The sequence below is a fragment of the Ammospiza caudacuta genome, chromosome 4 (genome assembly GCF_027887145.1).
Source record: "Ammospiza caudacuta isolate bAmmCau1 chromosome 4, bAmmCau1.pri, whole genome shotgun sequence".
Lineage (NCBI taxonomy): Eukaryota > Metazoa > Chordata > Aves > Passeriformes > Passerellidae > Ammospiza > Ammospiza caudacuta.
In genome coordinates, this window is record NC_080596.1 from 46,896,733 (window position 1) to 46,915,146 (window position 18,414).

Here is an 18,414-nt window from a genome sequence, read left to right on the forward strand (position 1 = left end):
AAAAAGCAACTAAGGTGAAAGCTGTCAATACTGAAAAGCACACCAATAAAGGTCAGCTAAAAACTGAAAACGGGTATCAAGAGTTCATACACAGCCATTAACTTGTGATTTGCAAGATCAAAATTCAGAAATTAAACAAAATGCAAACTTGAGAAAATGCCTTCCTACAGACTTTAAAAAGTATTATTTTAAAGGAAGAGAGGAAGAATATTTTTCCTCAACAGCCTTGTCTATAATTTTGTGTGTATCACTGGAACTACTTGTGATAGGGAAATACTAGTTTTAGTCTTGGATGCCTTCATACCCATGGGTTGTAAGATAATAGCAAATAATAGCAGTATGTCTATTGAAAAAAGCTAGCAAAATGTAAAATGACAAATGACAACTAAAGACAGTGATATATTTCAAGAATCCAGTCAAGAAGCTTGGAAATCAACTGATTAGACAGCTCCAAAATACTGACAAAAAGAGGCACATTAGTAAAGTCTGCATTAATGATTTACAGTCTCTGAGAAGCCTTTGCTCTAAATGAGTACATTTGTTTTAAGACACTTGTTTAGCTACTGGATGCCATTGAAAGAGCCCATATTCATTTCCTAATAAAAACGCACTTTTCAGCTACTGTGCTGAAGACAAGATAGCTGAAGTACTGACAGGCTGTTTCCAAGCAGACTAGACACCAGAAAGTGGCTTAGAAATAAAAGAATTGCGAGATTCCACCCAGAGGAAGATGTTAGACAGGCATCTCACACTTAAAAAAAAGCTAGGCACATCAGGAAGGGCCAAAGCTGCAGTTAAATCATGAAATGCAACAAAGTCAATGTAACAGTGTGTACAGAACTGTTGAAAATATAAGTATGAAAATATAACTACCTGTACATGCATTTATAAGAATACATTTAAAAAGCAAAATAAATAGAAATTAGTTACTGTTAGAGAAGATCTAAAGGAAAACATATGACTCTTGCCCTACACTGATACCACCTACAGGAAAAAGACCCATAAACAAAAAGGTGACTTTGGGGGAATTGGCATATCACTATTGAGGAAAAAATGGCTAACAGAGGAATAATATACCTGCCCCCATTTTCAACCCAATCCTTAAACCCTAAACTAAAGTACACTTAAATGAAATGATATCTGTCCTTATATTGATGGTTCCTGGATACTAACATTTCAGTGACTCAAACAGCAAATTACAATATCTCTGTGAATTTTTTCTTCTTTCCCCAAAGAAAACAGACTTTGTGTAAATATGTCACAACTATCCCACTGTGGACAGAATTCAGCATACACTGTTATAAACAGTATTACTTGAAAATACTGCAACTGAATGTTTATTCATAAATTATCTGCAATAGTATGCATAAGAATAATGTGGAAATTAAAATAAATTCCTCATGTGAAAATGTAGGTAAGAATTTTTCTTAAAACCTGAGTCTGGAAATGAAGTTTAAGAATTAAGGGCATCTACTTTTAGCCTATTAATTTTTAGTGCTCTGTTCCTAGCTGCTTAATTTATAACTGAATTTAAAAGGACTAGATAAGATTAAAACAATTGGTTTGAACTTTTCTCACGCTAGGTTACAAGAAGTATTTGAGAGAACTTAGCTAGTTTAATGTAACCTTGGACATGGTCTGGTCTTTTCGCACAACAATGGCACATGTAGCAAATTTTACAGCACATCAGGGTCATTTTTTGAGTTTTATACTGTGGCTTCCACTGCAGGATCCTGATATCTCAAACTACTGCACTGCAAGTTTCAATGCTATGAAAAAACACCTACCGAAAATAGTATGAGAAAAGGTCCAAACTCAAAAAAAGATGTTTTCAATTGCCATTGAAAAAAGAATGTGGCACTACAGGAAAATTTTCCATTACTGCTGTGTTGTGCAATATCCCTGCTTTCATCATGTGAGTTTAGTCCAGTACACAGCTTCAAGGGTCAAAACGATAGCAGCAAGAGGAATTCCGCAGGCAATAGAAAATAGCTCAAGGGACCTGTCCCCTGCTGGTTTTTCAACATTCCAACCAGGACGCAAAGGGCTTATTAAGACCACTCACCCAGTTAACATTTCACTTCACCTTACTTCTAAATGTGATCTTCCCATTACATCTGTGTAGATTAGTATTTAAACCAACAGATTTTGTCTATGAAGAAATACACAAAATGGGACATGGCTCAAATGACTACTTGGCATGTCAGGATCTCCTAACAGAATGACAAGTGGTGGAGTGAACACGAGTGGGAAAAGTTAATCAAATATTTACAATGCAAAACAGTAAGAGGAACATGACAGAAGCATCTTACCTTGACATGAAGCAAATAGTGATCTCTCACTTTGCGATTCAGTGCAGCGCTTGTGGTCAGAACTCCCTGCTGGGTAATCTGAAAAGTTCTCTCTTCATTTCCAGTCAGGATGGTGAAGAGAAAAGGAGGGCCGTTGTGAGAAGAATCCCTGTCTGTCACCACTAGCTGCAGCACACTGAATCCAATAGGTTTATTTTCCTATAGATATATAATACACATTGGTTTTGTTATAATTGAGGCTATGGTCCGATGCTGATTTCTTCCTTGCAACAGAAACCCCAAAAAATTACTGTCAAACCAGTTAATCAGTACAAGAGAAATCAGAATGACAATACTGCTTCAGGGAAACTACTACCCTCTGAGATTAAGACTCAAAAAAGTAATAGGAGAAAGGCAGTTTTTTTAACTTGGTATTGTATTTTTAAAGGTAGCTCAGCCTTGACACTTTACATTTTCCACTTCTGGTCTGAATTAGTATTACTGTAGCCAAATTACCAAGTCATCAAAGATTTGAAATTTAGAGAAAACACCTGTTCAGGATAATCTAATGCCTTTGTTGGGAGGACTAGAAAAATACACGCCTCCATCTGACCCCTTGTGCCACTAATTAGGAGTTCTGCCTACAGCTGTGGCTGCTACAGGCACGATCCAGTTAAAATACGAAATCCAGGTTTTAAAATTTGCATCATAAAATTCCTTCAAGTTTGCATCACGTGGATGTCTGAGGTTTCACAGACACTTCACATATGTTGGCTTATCACATATGTTACACACACACACAACCTTATCTGACACTTGTAACTCCTCTCCCAGAATACTTGTGCTCTACTGTATCAGCCAGATTTCTCTATATACATACTTGTTAGAAAAGCAAGAAAAGTAGAAGACTTATTTTGAAGTACAACAATAACAAAATGCTATCCCTTTCACAAATCTAAAAACTCCTGATAACAATACTCTGTTTCTGAGAGGGTAAGTCAATTTAGCTATCAGATATTGCAAAAAGCTGAAGCTTTTTCCTTTCCAGCAAAACAGACCATTGCTTTAAAATAAAAATATTTACAGCTGGATATCTAAAGTAATTTGACTTTCCTAAAAGCTAAGCACATTTTCTACTGTGTCCAAATATATCCATCTCAAATACAAAAGGAAATGTACATCAGCATTCTTGGGCAACTCCTCCAGCTTCTTCTCTGCTACCTTCAACTAGGGCAGGCCCATACGAATGAACTATAAAACAAGAGATCTTCCTCTTTAATTGAGTAAGGGAAATAGTACATACATTGGCTACACAGTCTGAAGTTTAAGTGAGATATTAAATAACATTTATTTCAAGAAAGACTATAATAGGGGAAAAGAAGATTCATTTGGCAGCACACAAACATGAATCTGGAATCTGTTAGTTTGGGTTTGGTTTTTTATTTGGGGGGGTTTTTTTGGTTTCTTTTTTTTTTTTTTTTTTTTTTTTGTGGGTTGTTTTGTTTTGTTTTTTGGGGTGGTTTTTGATTTTTTGCTTGGCTGGAGTTTTTAAGAACAAGATCCAGGACATCTTATTTGCATACTGGGTGCATATTGTACATAGTCACTTTGTCCTGTTTTGGAAAGCTGCCTTTACAAATGATGCACACTTGTCTCAAACACAAGTGGTATGCTAGGATGGCACAGTGCATCAGGTAACATTGTGTGATCCTCACAGATCTACTGCACCAGGCCAGGAAACAGCACAAGGACACAAGGGACTGAGCTCATTTACAGTACTAGTCTACAAAGGTCTTAGTGCAATTCCTTTGTTGACTTCCATTTATTTCTTCTTGGATTCAGGAAGACAAGAAGTATAGATGCTGATTCTGCTGTCTTTGCTTTAGCAGTTTTCTGAATCAGGCAAGTACATGCCAGACACTTGGCAATGTGGCCTACGGCTACCATCCTACAGTGTAAAATTAGTCAAAGGATTGGTATGCAGCCATATGAAATTCCACTCTTGTTTCAACTGCTGCTGATCCCAGAGGAGGCCAGTGGGAATTAGGGCTTAACCTGATGCCATGGTGCAGAGCATTAGCTTCATAGTAACAAGGACCTAAAGGATCTTTCTCTAAGCAGTAACTCTTAAGACTAAAAAGAAATAGGAAAACTATAATGTATTTTAACATCCCTGCATGATTCTAAGATTGTTCTGTGCATAAAAGGAATTTATAATACATAGACACGTACACACACAAGGAATCAGAAAAAGAACCCAGAGAGGTTATGCAGTTTCCCTCACTGTAAATATTCAAGAACATTCTGGACTCAATCCTGTGTCCAGGACTGGACTCAACCATGTGCTCTAGGATGAGCCTGCTTTAGCAGGGAGGTTGCACCGCATGACTCACTGTGGTCCCTTCCAACCTCACCCATTCTGTGACTCTTACAACTTGCAATGTAAGTTTCTACATAACATGCAAACAGGAATTTTAAAACCCTCAACACTTATTTGATAAGCAGTCTCACTGAAGACCTTAAATAATTTAAAATACAGAAAAATTCAAGCCACAAATTTGCAGTCCAGTAACACTGATTTAATTACTTCACTAGTTGCATTTACCTGGATGATGACACTATAGTTTCCTTTTGAGAACACTGGAGGATTATCATTTACATCAGAAACATCAATGTTTACTGTAGTTGTGTTAAGTTTAGGTGGACTTCCATTATCTGAAGCTTGAACTGTCAAGGTATATCCTGAAATCTAAAAAAATGAATAAAAAAAAAATTAAAAACATTTACTGAAGAGGAATAAAGTAACAAACTCAGATTTTGTTTTATGGAAGAATTATTTTAGCACAACCCCCAGAAAAGCTTTCCTTCATATATTTAATCCTTTCTTTTCCTCCCAGAAGTACTGATATAAACAGATGCTTGCACTTTACTATAGCAATATTAATTTTGGAACATAAAACAGTAATTTAGAAATAGAGTAAGAAAATGGTGGTCATCAATTATGCATAGGTAAATTAATCCCAGCTGCCTTAAAACCACAAAAAACTCACCTTTTCTCTGTCTAGAAGCTTAGTCACTTTTATTTCACCTCTGGTAGGGTCAATTGTAAAAGGATTTCCTTGATTCCCATCTATTATTGTGTAGTGAATGTGGTTGTTGGAAGGTCCATCAGCATCATCTGCCATAACCTAAGGGACATTACAATCTCAGTTAAAACAGGTTGAAAGAGACTCTAGCATCTCTCAGATAAACTCACCCTGAAGATGAGCTCTTTTGGTCTAACAAATGTCATAGTTCACAAGAGAAATGCCATCTCAATACATTATACCAACATCATTTAATTTCCTGAATTTCTTCTGAAAGTTAAGTCATGGTCTCATGAGGAGAACATAAACATATCACAATATATTATCTACTTTCCCACAGCATCTTAAGTCCCTACTTCTGAAACTTTTTCAAAGTAAATTTTCCATTCATTCAGTGGCAAACATCTACTTGTTGATGTTAACCTTCAAATCAATACTTATTCCTTCAAGAATGAAAGCATGTTCATCATGACAGAATATTTCAAAGAGAGAAACCAATACGTACTGTAATAACTGATTGTTCAAGCATAGCATCTTCACTGATTACTGCAGTGTAAGTGTCTTGGCTAAACATGGGAGAATTGTCATTGATATCCGTGACATTAATATTCACTGTTACAACATCACTTAATGAAGGTGTGCCTCCATCTGTGGCTTCCACTGTCAGGTAGTACTCATGAGAACTTTCATAATCCAAACTCTCAATGATGAAAATGGCTCCTAGGGAAGAAGAAAAAAAAAAAAGCCTCAAACTCTGCTACTGCTGTACTATTATGGGTTGCCAATTTTTATTTTGACCTGACAAATACTTCTTCAGGGCTTGATTTGTCACTGTAAAGCTAGAGCTACCCTGTGATATGATAATGTTTTACACATGTAAATGAAGTTCCTGCCATTACCACAAAAGATTCACAGTTTAAAACAACCAGGCTTACCTTGTGTAATGTGAGTTTTTAACAGACTAGTTAAGATAGTGCAGTCCCTAGCATACAAACTGATTTGCTGGATGAGTTTTTCTGGAACCTTTTTACTCCTTTCAAATATACGAAGTTTATCTTCCATACCTTAGTAGCAGCATGTCCACTGGAAAAAGCAGAATTGTAATTTCCACTACACTAGCACAATTAACTACTAAACTATTTAACTAACTACTAAAAGTCAATTAAAATTAACTTGTGGGTAGAAATCTTATTAAAAACAAAACCAAAAATAAAAAAACCCAAACCCAAGCAACTTTGCAAGAAATTAGCTCTAGAAAAAGAACTATATAAGTAAACAAAACTAAAATTGAGGTGTTTATTGATTTTTAACAAAGAATTGTCAATAATAGGGAAAAATTTTCAACATAACCTAAAAAGTCCCTGAGACTAAATCTGACTATCATACAAGCCTAAAATTTCCAGTCATGCTGGACATATGGTTGAACATAATATTCCAATTCCAAGCTCTCTTTAATGTCATATCAAACTTCTCTAGGATTACTGCCTTTGTGGACCAATGAGTAGTCTTCCCAACCAATTTTATTTCTAATCCTTCTTTTGCCAAGCCTGGCCATTCCTTCTGATTACATACCTTTTGTAGAAAGACTATTATGTTTCTCATTACAGATCTATGACTTTCCACCTGCCTGCCCCCAGAGCAGGGAATCTCCAGTTAGGAAACCCTTATAAATGAACCTAATCCAAGTAATAATCCAATAAACAGAAGCAACAAATAAAGTTCCTCTTCTACATTTTACTGCATTCCTCTAGTAAGCTTGCTGGTAAAATGGGTGAAAGACAGCAGCAGCAACTTCTCAGCTGGGATGAAGAAATCTGTGTACACACAGACTGTACATAACCTGGCTCAACTATGGAGGAAGTCAGTATGGCATGGTGCTTGCTTGGCCACAAGTAACATTCACAGTTGCAACCTGTTACCTGTTGTTGAATCGATGCTGAATTTTCCATGTTCGTTCCCACTGACTATTGAGTATGTGATTTCAGCGTTGGCTTCAATGTCTCTGCTGGCAGCATAGATCTGGAGAACTTCGGTTCCAACCAGAATGTCCTCTGACACACTTGCACTGTACTCCCTATGCTCAAATACGGGTGGATTGTCATTAATATCCAAAACAGAAACTATAAGACTACTTGTTGAAGACAGTCTTCTAGGTAAGCCTTCATCTGTGGCCTTCAAAGTTAATGTGTACACAGCTTGTAATTCCCGATCCAAAGGCTTCTCCAAACGAATGATTCCAGAGAATTCATCAATAGAGAACTGCCCCTCTGCAGAGTTCACCAGCGCATAATGGATTTTACGGTTCAACCCTGCATTTTGAAAGAAAATTTCAAGTATGAAGCAGCCATTAAAGTATACAACAACAGAATAATCCATCTGATAGCTATGAAAATAAGACATGCATGCTAAATATTATCATTCATGTTAAAAGTACATTTCAGAAAGAGGTAAAGTCTCTTGTGAGGGGCAGAATTACTTCCAAAAAAACATTAAGCTAACACTTCACTGCACTGATTTTCTGTCATACAGAAAACATGAACCATGGTTCTGCTTCAGTTGTAGCACTAGTTAATATGAAACAATTGTTAATATAAATGTAATTATAACTTTAGAACAACAGAATCTGCTTACCAAGCTTATAATAACACAGGAGGATATGGGAGAGTTAGGTTGCATCAATTAACTAGACTCCAAACTCTTTATTTAGGAATCGTGCCCCAAAATTAACAGGAGCATAATTTATAGGACCATTTCTTTATAAAACAAACAAAAACCTTATAGATTTTAAGGGCAAGTATTTTGGTCCACCTGCCTCTAACACTGGTGAAGTATGAAAACAACTGTCTGTTACCTTTCAAATGAGCAACCAAGCTTTATCACAGCACAAAGCAGGTCAACTGTTTTAGAAAACTGAGACAACTATTCATTAATACTATTTGATTAAGAAACTGATAAGATGTGGAAATCACGCCCTTAAATGCTGTTTTGTTCCTTACAACAAAGCCTATGAGCAAACTCCTTCTGACGTCATTTTTAGTTCATGTTCACTTAATATTTGGAACTGAACAATGAAGGCAAAGAGACAGTAAAAATCTTAACAGCATATACATAAAGCTACAGTTGACCAGTGTTCTCTTGATGGTATGGTCATCAATGGCTGGCATGAGAAGCACAAAAATCCATGAATGCCCATTTACATGAACAGACATGGCTTGATAGTCCTATTACTTCATCAGGAGTAAAAGGATGAACCGATTTATCATAGCATTAATACCTTATGACAGTTAAAATTCCCTACATTTTGTCTCTCCTCCCTCTCCTCCTTTTTGCAAAGACACCACAGGGATGTCTTCCAAGCTATTCACACATGAAAGTCAGGTGTTAAATGATTTAGTAGACCAAAATATATCTTTCATGAGTCTAATCCTGAATGGTATCGAACATCTGTCAGCTCTACTGAAACACTTGACACCTCTCAGGATAAAACTAAAGAAATAATACTGTAAGTCTGAGAACATGACAAAAGTATCAGTCAAAGAATGCATACCTGCATCTGCATCTGTTGCCTGCACTCTTGTCAAAAGGGTTCCAGGCTCTGTGTTCTCAAAAACTGTAATGGAGTAACTGTCAGTTGTAAATTCTGGGGCATTATCATTCACATCTTCCAGAGTTAAGATAATGTTAGCTTTGCAGAATCTTCCTCCTCCATCTGTGGCTTTCACTAGAAGATGATAAACTGCTTGCTGCTCACGATCAAGTGCCATTAATGTTTTCAGTTCACCTACAAACAGCAGAACACATTAAGTTGATGCAAATTGCAAGGCTTAAGTACCCCTAAACATGTTTTCCCTTAAAATTGGAATAGCTAAACAACAATTTTCTTGTTTACAGTAATTTCATCACTGGCTAAATCAACAGCTGTACTGTATTAATGAACTCCACTTTGGGCAAAACATGTAAGTGACCTGCCTTTTCAATTTGAAAAGATTAAGAACTAAAACACTTTATTTTTTCCTAATGCTCATGAAATAGAAATTAGCTGAACTCTCTGATAGTGCAGAGAGACAATGTGTATAAATGCAAAAATCCATGTGTGTTTGTGCAAAGTGAATTTTAGAACTCTGGGATTAAAAAAATGCAAGGTTAAATCCATGTCTGGTTTTTCTCAGCTATTTAGTTGTATTCCTTCCATAGGTATTGGTAATTCCTCCTCTAACATTTCATGCATAGATGCAGCTATTCATAATGAGATCTTAACTGCTACTACAGACAAATCTGTAGACCTCTAACACATACTTTCTTTCTAAAGTGACAGAAAACATGAGAGGCCACAACTATGTGTAGTCATTGTCACCTTATAAACAGGTCAAAAAAGTATTATGAAACATTTTTTTTGAGTATTCTAGCCCTACCAATTCTCAATTTATGTAACACAGTAGCACATGACACAGGAGACATTCAAAGCCAAAAATACCTCCCAAACCCATGTGAAGTAAGGTCCTTCTCATTTATTTTGTCACTGAAGTTTTCTAATCTCTTCTACTTGCATTACATTTTTGTATTCATCTTATTCTATTTTTTCTACACTGTTTACCTTCCTACTGCTTGTCTACTGCAGCCTGCACAGTACAGGATTTTGGCAATAGTGTAATACAAAACACACGAATGCCATGAAGACCAAAGTGAAGCAAGTTAAAACTTGATGTCATTTATACTTTTGAGTTAATCTCATTCCAATAAAACTGGGGATACTTCTGGTGTTTCCTATGGAAAGGAAATTTGTTGCTCCATCTAACCTCATCCCATTTAATTTTCCAAAACAAAAGATGGCAAAGAGAATCTGAATGAAGATATTTCACAGCTACAAACCATTATTGCTGCTACTACAGTGAGTATAAAAAGAGCAAAATTTATGGCCTACTTTATTCCAGTCACTTCAGCATGGAAGTTTCTGGCTTCAGGGCAATTACCCTGTTTATGCTTTAGTTCCTCATAAATTAAAACACTTGCCTTTTGCCTGAGTTTATTCAATATATTATTAGTACTTGTGTAGTAGAAATTCACATAAACCAATGTACAGTAAACCAACCCTTAGTGGAAAGTTTTAACAACTGACATTTATGTCTTCATGCAATAGCAAAGCATTTTATAAAATGAGTGGACTGGAGTCTTGTATAATGTATAAAGTATTATTACCTGAGTCTGGAGCAAGTCTGAATTTTTCTTCTCCTGTGCCATGCAGTGTGTAAGTAATTTCTGCATTGGAACGAATATCTGCATCTGTAGCAGACACCTGCATTATCAGCTTGCCAGGAAGGGCATCTTCAGGAACTGAATCAGCATATAAAGTCTGCAAGATTTCAAAGTTACATTGAAAAACTAAACATATGAAGTAAGCAAAACTTGGAAAGGGGAGGGGAAAAAGGAATGATAGAGGAAATAATATTCTGTTTGAATGTCTGGTAACATACCACGCGAACCAGAGGATGAAATAACTTAAAATTAAAAGAACTTATGATTTTCTAATTAATTACTTCACATTTATTAATTAAAGGTATTTAATACTGCAGCTATAGGGATTTTTGGACATTAGTGCATTGCTCAGATCTTGAAACACTTGTAACTAATAATGAAATAAATAAGCTAATAATGAAATGTGTTCCCAAAATAGGAGTTACAAATTTTTGCTAATTTCATTTTTCTCTCTTTTGGTGGATCATCTTTTCTAGGTCTGTCCCAATCTACAAGAAATTGATAGCTGCCCTTTTAATGAGACAAAAGCTTCTAGATTAAATTAAAAATAAGAAAAAGGATTCAGAATTTATTGGCACTAAGCACTCTTAGTGCTTAGCCCAACCATGTCAGGAATGTGTATTACATTTGAAGCACTAAGCCTTGTAACAACAATATTAACAAAGGGGAAAATAAAAGGAAAAAAAGCTAAAAATACTGACTTGCCACTCTGTGTATAACTGCAACCATTTGCACAGAAGTAACCAACATAAACACCAAGTAAGAAAAAGAATCCTACATCACTGTGTACTTGTCCTTCCTAGTACAAGGGAAGACTTCAACCCAGTAATATGAAATCTGTGTTCTACGAAAAATACAAGAGAGGCAGTAACATATTTTGCAGGGGCTATCTTCCTGAGTTTTTTCCATTCCTTATTTTTCATGTCCATTTTTGCAGACTATAAAAATCTGGTACGGTAGACAGCTTTGTAACAAGAAAACATTTATGGCTTACAGATTTTTGGTGTTGTTGACTGCAATTGCAGACTAATGTTCCACTATTTTCAACTCTTTTATCACAGGAAATATTCACAAACTTCAACTAAGAAATGGGATTCAGCTTTCTTTACAAGTTTGCTTCTTTCATAAAACAGAGCATATAAACGATGATGGCTACAGCTTAAAATAATTCTTTTTGGAAAAAAAATTAACATAGGAGAAATGTACTACAATTCTTCTTGTATCTCTCAAATATCCACTGAGTGTCAATGAATTGTCTTTGGATTTTTAAAAAATCTGTCTGTGAAGTATCTTTTATTTAATAGCAATCTATCTTAGTAGTCCAAATTTTGTTACTGGTTTAAAAGGAACAGCTATTTATCAGTCTCCTGAGAAGCAATTTCAGAGAAAATGTAAATTTTATGTATGAAAGCAGCTGGTAATGGAAGATACGAGACTCTGCCTACCTTTTCACAAACAGGGCTATTATCATTAGCATCAAGGACTTTAACCTCCACCACAGCTTTAGCTGCAAAGGCCCCATCAGTAGCTGTAATATTTAGAAGATAATTATCCTTTTCTTCCCTGTCCAGAGGCTTTTTGACATAGACCTTCCATTCATTCTGTAAATTTTCAATAGCAAACTGTCCCAAAGGATCACCTCCTGAAATATAAAAAGAAATACTATTACTCTATCAAAATTAAGGTATAGGAAAATAAAAAAAAAAAAAGAAAGAAAAAAGCAGGCATTTTCTGTGGCTTTATGAGGAAACAGCTTCATTTCCCAGGTAGAAATTGTCAGTAGATGCTCACACAACCAATTCAGCTGTGGCCAAAAAAATCCATAAAAATTAATTTAGAAATTCAGGTAGCATTATAGAAAACATCATATCATGACGTACACTAAATAATAAATAAATAGATAATAAAATATTCCACTGGAAATTAACAGCCTATTATTTTGTGATTTTTTATGCATTTTTTCTTTAACTGCATCTCTAATCTAAGTACAGTTTTTAAAATAAAATTTGATATATAAATAATATACAGAGAAAGGCATCTTAAGCAAGGCACACATGAAACAAAGCCAACTAAAATTCATTTTTCCACTGAAGTTTTTAAAATTCATATTAAGACACATACATTCTTTCTTTGCAGTTCTATGGTTTCAAACACTTTCCAATCTCTTCAAAGATTAAGCTGTATCTCCCATCATTCCAGCACCACTCAAACAGTTATTCTGACATTACCCAAAAAGACTTACCTGTGATGTAATAAAAGACTTGTCTATTGGTTTCTTCTGTATCAGCATCTGCTGTACTCAGGATGGCAATTACCCCACCAGGAGGGTCATCCTCACTGACTGTTCCCTTATAAATCTCTGCAGTGAACCGTGGAGGATTGTCATTCACGTCTGTGACAGTAACTTCAACCACAGCCATAGAAGACAGCTGGATTTTTTCACCCCGGTCAGATGCAACCACTGTGATCTTGTATTTGTCTCGTTTCTCATGATCAAGTTCTTTCAGAGTGGTAATCCAGCCAGTTTCCATGTTTATGGTAAAAGATTCTATAATGTCAGGCTCTTGAGAAGGATCCAAGCTGTAAGTAACCTGCCCATTGAGTCCGGAATCTAAGTCAGTTCCTTTAACCTGTATGACTCTTGTTCCAGCTGGTGTGTTTTCTACAATGAATGCTTCATATGGGTTGGATTCCAAAATGGGTTTGTTATCATTTGTGTCTTTTACTTGAATGCTAACCTCTACTGAGGAAACAACATTATAATCTTCATTTGCATACTGTGCTTGAACTGAGAACTGGTACCACTTAGTTGTTTCATGATCAAGGTTCTTCTCAAGTTTCAACTCTCCAGTCTGTCGGTCAATCACAAAAAAGTCATCTCTGTTGCTTTCAGGAGTGTTCCCTTTAATCAGACTATATACCAAAGTCTGATTATGCTCTGCTTTGATAACATCTATCACAGTTCCAATTGGAATGTCCTCAGAGACAGTATAAGAATAAAATGGTTCTGAAAATTTTGGTGTAGGCACTTCTGGTGGGAGTATTCTAGCATAGACAGGAACAACTGACTCTTTCTGGGGGGATCCACCATCAATTGCTCTAACAAGGAAAGTAAGAAACTCATTTTCCAAACCAATTAAGCTTTCTTTTGTAGTAATTATACCAGAAAATGAATCAATTTCTAAATTCTCTTCTACGTTTTCAGACTCTGCTTCAATAGAATATGTGATGTCTGCATTTGTACCTTCATCAGCATCAGATGCCCAGACTTTAATGACCGAAGTACCCCGTGGAACATCAGTCCCAATGTTTACTTCATACTCTGTTGCTCGGAATTGAGGAGCATTATCATTGTCATCCGTAAGTATGACATTAACAGAACAGAAAGCAACTTTCCCTCCTGAATCTTTGGCCATTAAACTAATGGCAATTACTTTTTCTGCTGGAGTTTCACGGTCAAGTTTTTCAGAGGTAAATATCTGCCCTCTCTCATTTGTATAAAATCTGTCTTTGGCAAAGTCATTTACAATGTGGTAAGTGATGTGGCCATGTGTACCAGAGTCTTCATCTGTTGCTTTAACTTCAGTAACCAAAGTATGCAGTGGAGCATTTTCAGCTAGTTCAACCTCATACTCATTCTGGCTGAAAACAGGACTGTGCATGTTGGCACTGATTACACTTATATGGACTTGGGCTGAGCTTCTGAAGACACCATCAGAAACCGACACATTAAGATTATAATGTGACTTCAGTGTCTGTCTGCGTAGGTTTGAGATGGTGATAATGCCAGTTTTACTATCAATCACAAAATTCTTCTGATCATTGCCTGTCAGAATGGAGTACTCCAGCTTGCCAACATCTGAGCTATCAGCATCTGAGGCTTGCACACATGTCACAAAATGTCCTCGAGGAGCCAGTTCACTAATTTTGGCTTCATAAAGCAATTGGCTAAAAAGAGGCGGGTTATCATTGAGATCAGTTACATCCACAGTTACAATAGTATCACTACTCAAGGGCAGCATGCCACCATCTATGGCCCTTATTAGTAACTTGTGTTGCTTAATTTGTTCGTAGTCCAAAGCTTTTGCTGTAAGAATGAGTCCAGTGCTGCTATCTACGTGAAAGTAGTCATGACTTTCACTATTATCCTCAACCAAGTGATAGGAAATTCCCCTGTTGGTTCCAGAATCGGCATCTGTAGCGCTCACTTGTGCAACAGATGTTCCAACAACAGATGCTTCAGAAAGTGTTGCAATGTAAGACTGCTCTGTGAACACAGGAGGATTATCATTGATGTCTTCCACTATTATGTCTACAAACACATCAGCATGTGCCCCATTTAGGGAGTCAGTTGCTCGAACGCTCAGTTTATAGGCTGGATGAGACTCAAAGTCAAGAGGGGCGACAACATTTATAACTCCAGTGTTGAAGTTGATAGTGAACTGATTGAAAGGATCTCCACCTGTGATGCTGTAAAACACCTTGAGTCCTTCAGGGCTGTTTGCTTGTACGTGTACCACAGGACTGTGGAGCTGAATGTTTTCTGGTATCTCTGCACTGTAGAAAGGCTTTTCAAACACTGGCATAGCTTTACTCATAACTGTAATTGGGACTGTAACTTCAGCTGAAAATGCAGGGTCTCCTCCATCTTTTGCCACTACTGTGACCAGATACTCCTTATTTAGTGTGTCTGGTTCAAACTTCTTCTTCAGGGAGATTTCACCAGTAGGATCAATTTGGAAATGTTCATGATGTTCTTTGAGATAGTAACGCACCTCTCCATTTTTGCCTGTATCTTTATCTACTGCTGTCACACGTTGAACAACATGGCCTGCTTCCGAGTCTACTTTAACAGCAGCATAATATGGAAGATTGACAAAAAATGGAACGTTATCATTTACATCTTCTACTGTGACTTTAACTACAATGTGTGCAACAACTGATGGTTTATTTTCCTCTGTCACTTCCACGACCACATCAAAAGATTCTTGCTGTTCACGATCAAATGGTATTCCTGTTGTGGAAAGGACTCCTGAAGTTTGGCTTATTTTGAATCTGCTGTCTGGATTTAGAATATGGTAAAACAAAGGCTTATTCATTTGATTCCCTATAGCAGTAACAACAGCTATTGTTTTTGCCTCTGTGGAATTCTCCTGCACTGTTGCAGAGTAAGAACTCTGTGTGAACTTCAGCTGGCTTGCTTTGCTTTCTTTCACATTAATTTTTACAGATGCAGTGCTTGCATATCTGCCATCAGATGCTCTCACAGTTAATTCATATCTGCTTCTTAACTGAGTTGTGTTTTGTACTGTTATATCGCCAGTCTTAGGATTTATTGAAAATTTTTCTCCAATGTTGCCTTCAATAATGGAATAAATTAATTGGGAAAAAATGCCTGAATCTGCATCAGTGGCATTTACACTGATGACTTTCACGCCTTTATAAGTTGGAACCAGAAGGGATGTCTCATATAGCTCTCTTGAAAACACGGGAGGGCAATCATTGATGTCAATCACATAAATAGTAACATTAGCTGCATATTCCGCATATAGACGTGGTATGCCTGTATCATGTACTTGCACTGAAAAGTGGAAAATATTTGTCTCCTCATAGTCCAGACTCATTACTGTCCGAATGGCACCAGTGCTAGAATCAATGGCAAAATACTGGCGCACAGATGGTTCAACAATTTGATAAACAAGCAAACCATTAGATTCTTTATCAGCATCTGTAGCTCGAATTACTAATGGGATATTCTTGTCAGTCAGAACCACACTGTTAATTGAAGCTGATTCACTGATGAGTCCTGTATATTCAGCCTGCATGAAAATTGGTGCATTGTCATTCTCATCCCGAAGATGTACCAAAACTGTTGCATTACTGGACAAGCCAGCCATGTTTGTTCCTTGCACAGTAAGAGCATAAGAAGGCAAAGTCTCAAAATCAAGTATCTTCTGAGTAATGATGACACCTGAGTTGGGGTTGATAGCAAAGGCATCATCTGAATTACCATCTTTTATTTCATAAACTACAGAAGACTGACTGTATGCTGTAACCATTCCAACAAAACTGCCAATGTTGGCACTTTCAGTGATTTCTGTAGAATATTCTTTGGCTGTGAATTTTGGTGAGGCATTATCAGAAACTGTAACAAATATGTGCACAGAGGTCACTTCACTCATTGGAGGATGTCCTTTATCTGTAGCTTTTACCATCAGGTTGTATTCTTCCTGGTTACTACGGTCTAATTCCTTTGCAATTTTAATCATACCCAAAATGGGATCAATAAGGAAGGAATTTCCAATATTCCCTGTGAAGAAAGAAAAAGCAATTAAAAAGAGGAATACAGAATTTAAGGGATGACTGCTTATTTAGCTCTATACTTAAAAAGACATAGATGGAACAGAGACTATGAGCAGACAGAACAGAGACTATGAAAATTTCTTAGTTTTGCTTGATAAACACTTGTTATCCTGTCTGGAAAGTTTTCTGTAATCAAGAGCTGGCAGTAATTCTAACTTTACTTGTGGGAATACTGCATAAAATATAGTTAGCAAAGCCATCCAGGACTTGAAAATTAATGTAAAAATTCTCCTTTAGCAAACTTAAACATCAGCTGTAGCTGAAAGGAACTTATATTCGGAAGTTAACATTAGTGGAATAAAAGTTACATTTTATAATCTAAAACAACTGGAATGTTTTGGATGAGAAAAAAAGAAGGGTTGTAACAAACAATTGTGAATCTTAATTGTTTATACAAGTATTGTTTAAATGACTGATTCAAAACCAAACTTTTTAAATTGGACAAATAGTTACCTCTCTCTTAATTTCCTATTGATACACAGACAAGTTATTCCCTGTGACTGTATCAGAAGAAAAATAATGCTTGCTGAGAAGAACCAGCTGCCATTTAACATAAACACTTGTTTGCTTCAAATTTTGAAATATACAGATGAACTACACTGCATACAAGACCCTGCTTATGTATAAAATATGCTAAGATTTAACATTTTACTAACTTAAAAAATGACATTACCAAAGCCATAATCTCAGCATGAAAAAAATTCTTTAAAAACTTCTGAGTTCTGCACACAAGTAGGCAAGAAGGAGGTTTTGTGTTTTGAGTTTTTTTCACTGTTGGTTCTTTTTGGTTGGGTATTTTCGGGTTTTTTAGAGCAGACTCTAAACACAGTGGCATTCTTAGAATATCCCATTACATATCTAAGCAGCCATTACAAGCATTTAAGGAATGTTCCTTCCATTAGCCTAGAATATCAATTATAATGCTTTAACCTCCCAGTAGATCACCATCCTATAAAATAAATCTTACAGGTCTTACATTTACTCCTACAAAAAGCTAGAAGAAAGGAACAGAATAGCATGTTACTTCATTCTAGACTGCAGGCACACACATTTTTTCTTGCCATTGTTTGGCATTCAGAAAACAAGACTAACAAAATGGGAAGGAAAGAGAAAAATTTCATGGACGTTGGTGCCTTGCTTAGTAAATGCCATATTTCTAGAAATGACAGAAAAATCTCATGTAGTTTAAGCAAGTTATGAGACACTCAAAACCATTCATTCTTGTCAGAGTATCATAATCACAGCTTTGTTTTAATACAGTGTTAAAGTGTGCTTTCACATGAAAACAGCACTTTGGGGAAATAAAGGAAAATATTTATAGTAAATAATTCCTATCTTTTACACACCAATTTATGTAAAATTTTAAAAAAAGCACATATCACTTTGCATGCAACAGAAACTGAGTAACCTTTTGCCTGTTG

At 36.2% G+C, this 18,414-nt stretch overlaps 1 protein-coding gene across 1 annotated transcript in view; it reads right to left on the reverse strand.

The window, feature by feature from the left end:
* FAT1 (FAT atypical cadherin 1) overlaps positions 1–18,414 on the reverse strand; it is a 94,361-nt gene that overhangs the window by 14,333 nt on the left and 61,614 nt on the right. Inside the window, exons 9-17 of the mRNA XM_058803051.1 lie at positions 12,873–16,940; positions 12,076–12,272; positions 10,574–10,727; positions 8,925–9,158; positions 7,297–7,686; positions 5,883–6,097; positions 5,342–5,479; positions 4,897–5,040; positions 2,313–2,510 (exon numbers count right to left, since the gene is read on the reverse strand). Of these exons, the coding sequence (XP_058659034.1) occupies positions 2,313–2,510; positions 4,897–5,040; positions 5,342–5,479; positions 5,883–6,097; positions 7,297–7,686; positions 8,925–9,158; positions 10,574–10,727; positions 12,076–12,272; positions 12,873–16,940 (5,738 nt within the window). The remainder of the gene's footprint in view (positions 1–2,312; positions 2,511–4,896; positions 5,041–5,341; positions 5,480–5,882; positions 6,098–7,296; positions 7,687–8,924; positions 9,159–10,573; positions 10,728–12,075; positions 12,273–12,872; positions 16,941–18,414) is intronic.